The following is a 2,573-nucleotide window of genomic DNA, read 5'->3' on the forward strand; positions in this document are numbered from 1 at the left end:
AGAAAGTGAAAACAGTAGTAGTACTACTCTGAAATACAATTTTTGAAAGGTGAAATTATTAACAATGAAACACATACAATAGCTACATGTGAATATTAATGCTACATGTGAATATTAATGCTACAATGGTCATGAGATGATCAATTAAATGAAAATAAAGTTTTGTAGCAGTTTCCAGAAAATATGGACATGAAATGATTAAAAAGGAAGTATATTTGTGAAGAATATAATTGGGTTACCAGACAAAATGGACAATACAATAATAACATGTAAATTAAAAATAATCAATCTCTCGTTATATTTTAACATAAAAATATAATTTTTTGTATTTGCAAATTTAATGCTTTTAACAACTTTAATTGATATTCACAAATTTTGAATTATCTTAAATGAAGTAAATCAAGTCTTTGATAAAAATGAAATAAAAACTATTAATAAATGCATATGGAAAAATGAGAGAAATCTGCATTTTGTCTGTAAAGTTTGTTGCATATGTAAGCAGAATTAAAGAGAATCCTTCTAATTTAATTTAATTATAGAAAACTGTGTTGGTTCTCATTAAATGTGAACACTGTTCTTAGATTCAAAGTCATTTCCAATAAAAACTCGAATTAATAAAACAAAATTATTACTGATGAAAGCAGTTCAGCAGAAATAGAATACAAAGGTTCTACCATTATTTTAACTTTTTTTTTAATATTCATTTACATATATTTATATTCATTTACAATAGATTTCAAAAAAATGATTCAAATCTTGTAATATTGGTTTCAAATTTCATCAAAAGTTTTTGTTAAAGTAGTTACAAAATGAAGCACATCTTTCTAATTTCCATTTTAACCTACTCAAAATCAAATTTAGCAAACTTTAGAAGACATGGAATGAAAAATACATTTAACAAGAGAATCTGCAAGTTTAAAGAATGGTACTGTTAACCTCTGGAACCTCTGTACCTGCTTGAAACTACAATTTGAAGACTTTTATTGTATTAATCATAATCAAGTCGGTCCTGATTTTAGCCTGCCTTTTCGTCTGGTGTGAATTTGTAAAAAACAAAACAATTTGAAAACAGTTGAAGACAGACACATTTGTTTATCATGCTAACAAAATTATTGCATGCATGAAGCAGTTATATAAATTTAGATATAAGAGAAACATCCTATAAAAGAATCACAGAGATATATAAAGTAAATGCTTAGCTTGGAATCAATACAGTAAACAGATGAGACTTTAATTTGATTCTAACATGGGTAGGATGCAAAGCTATTGTGAATAGCATTACAAAACAAATCTGGTATTTTTATCTGACAGGTAGATAAATAAAAACATGGAGTTAAATGTCTTACTCAAATATCTAACAGAATGGTTGTGACATTGACCCTGGCAGTATTTGAATTCAGAACTTAAATACTGCAAAGCATTTAGTTTACCCTCTATACAGATCCAATTTAAGACTTGAGCACACTGAGTCATTGCCCATGACTCCAATGCTAATCAATTAATGTTGCATCTTTCTGTGGCAATGCACTTTGGTACTTGTGGGTTGCTTTACCCAGGGCTTTATAAGGCTGTCAAGGGCAGGGTGTCCCTACCAATTCTAATTCTCCACCATCTTTTCTTATCTTCTAATCTTCTTGAACAAATAAACAAAATGTGAAAAAAATGTGATTAACAAAAGAAAAGAATATTCTACAAATCCAAAATCTTGCTAAAACTATGAACTGGTTAAATTATTTATTTCCATTATACTGATGAAGACCAAAATGATGAAATTCTAAACTGAAGAATCAGCAAAGAGCTAAATAAATTTATACAGACAATGGAAGAAAATAACTGACCTAAGAAATTGCAACAAAGAAAAAAATAGAAAAATATATAAAGAATTTTGATTTTGAAGATGTGAAAAGGTTATTCAAAGATCAAGTGATTCATCTCATCAATGCCATATTTGCCCTTATATTCTTCAAAAAGTTCATACAGACTGTTCAGATAAATCTTGTGGACTTCTTCAACCTGCTCTTTGCTTGGATTTTCTATCAAAGGAACTTCAATTGGTTTTCCAACTTGAAATGAAAAAAGAAAAAAAAGTAGTAGAGGGTGAATGTATTAGAGAAAGAGAAAGAAAGCATAGAGTATATGAGGATAGAACAATGGAAGAATATGAAGAGAGAGAGGGGGAGATAAAAAAAAAAAAGGAGGAGAGAGTGGATAAGAATGAATGAGAGAAAGGAGAAAGAGAAAAAGTGAGGAGAGAATGAAGGAAAGAAGAAAGTGAAAAGATGAGAGAAAGAGAGAGAAAAAGAAAAGTAAAGAGAGTGAATATAAAAGGGAGAAAGACAGACAGATGTGAGATGACAGAAGAAAGAAAGAAAGAAAGAAAGAAAGAAAGAAAGAAAGAAAGAAAGAAAGAAAGAAAGAAAGAAAGAAAGAAAGAGAGAAAGAAATAAAGAAAGAAAAAGAAAGAAAGAAAGAAATAGAAAGAAAGAAAGAAAGAAAGAAATGGGTGAGTCAATGTTTATGGTGATTGGTGAATAAATCTTCAATAAGCAAAACAGCCATTTTGGCAGTAATGT

General features: G+C 28.9%; 1 protein-coding gene across 5 annotated transcripts in view; it reads right to left on the reverse strand.

Annotated features, from left to right (window-relative positions):
- Window positions 1–1,210: 1,210 nt before the first annotated feature.
- LOC106881532 (2-acylglycerol O-acyltransferase 1) overlaps window positions 1,211–2,573 on the reverse strand; it is a 15,171-nt gene continuing 13,808 nt past the window's right edge. For all 5 annotated transcript variants that reach the window (XM_014931954.2, XM_014931953.2, XM_014931957.2 and 2 more), the window contains exon 5: window positions 1,211–2,063. In XM_014931954.2, the coding sequence (XP_014787440.1) occupies window positions 1,909–2,063 (155 nt within the window). In that variant the 3' untranslated portion in view covers window positions 1,211–1,908. The remainder of the gene's footprint in view (window positions 2,064–2,573) is intronic.

This window comes from Octopus bimaculoides, chromosome 3 (genome assembly GCF_001194135.2).
Source record: "Octopus bimaculoides isolate UCB-OBI-ISO-001 chromosome 3, ASM119413v2, whole genome shotgun sequence".
Taxonomy (NCBI): Eukaryota; Metazoa; Mollusca; class Cephalopoda; order Octopoda; family Octopodidae; genus Octopus; species Octopus bimaculoides.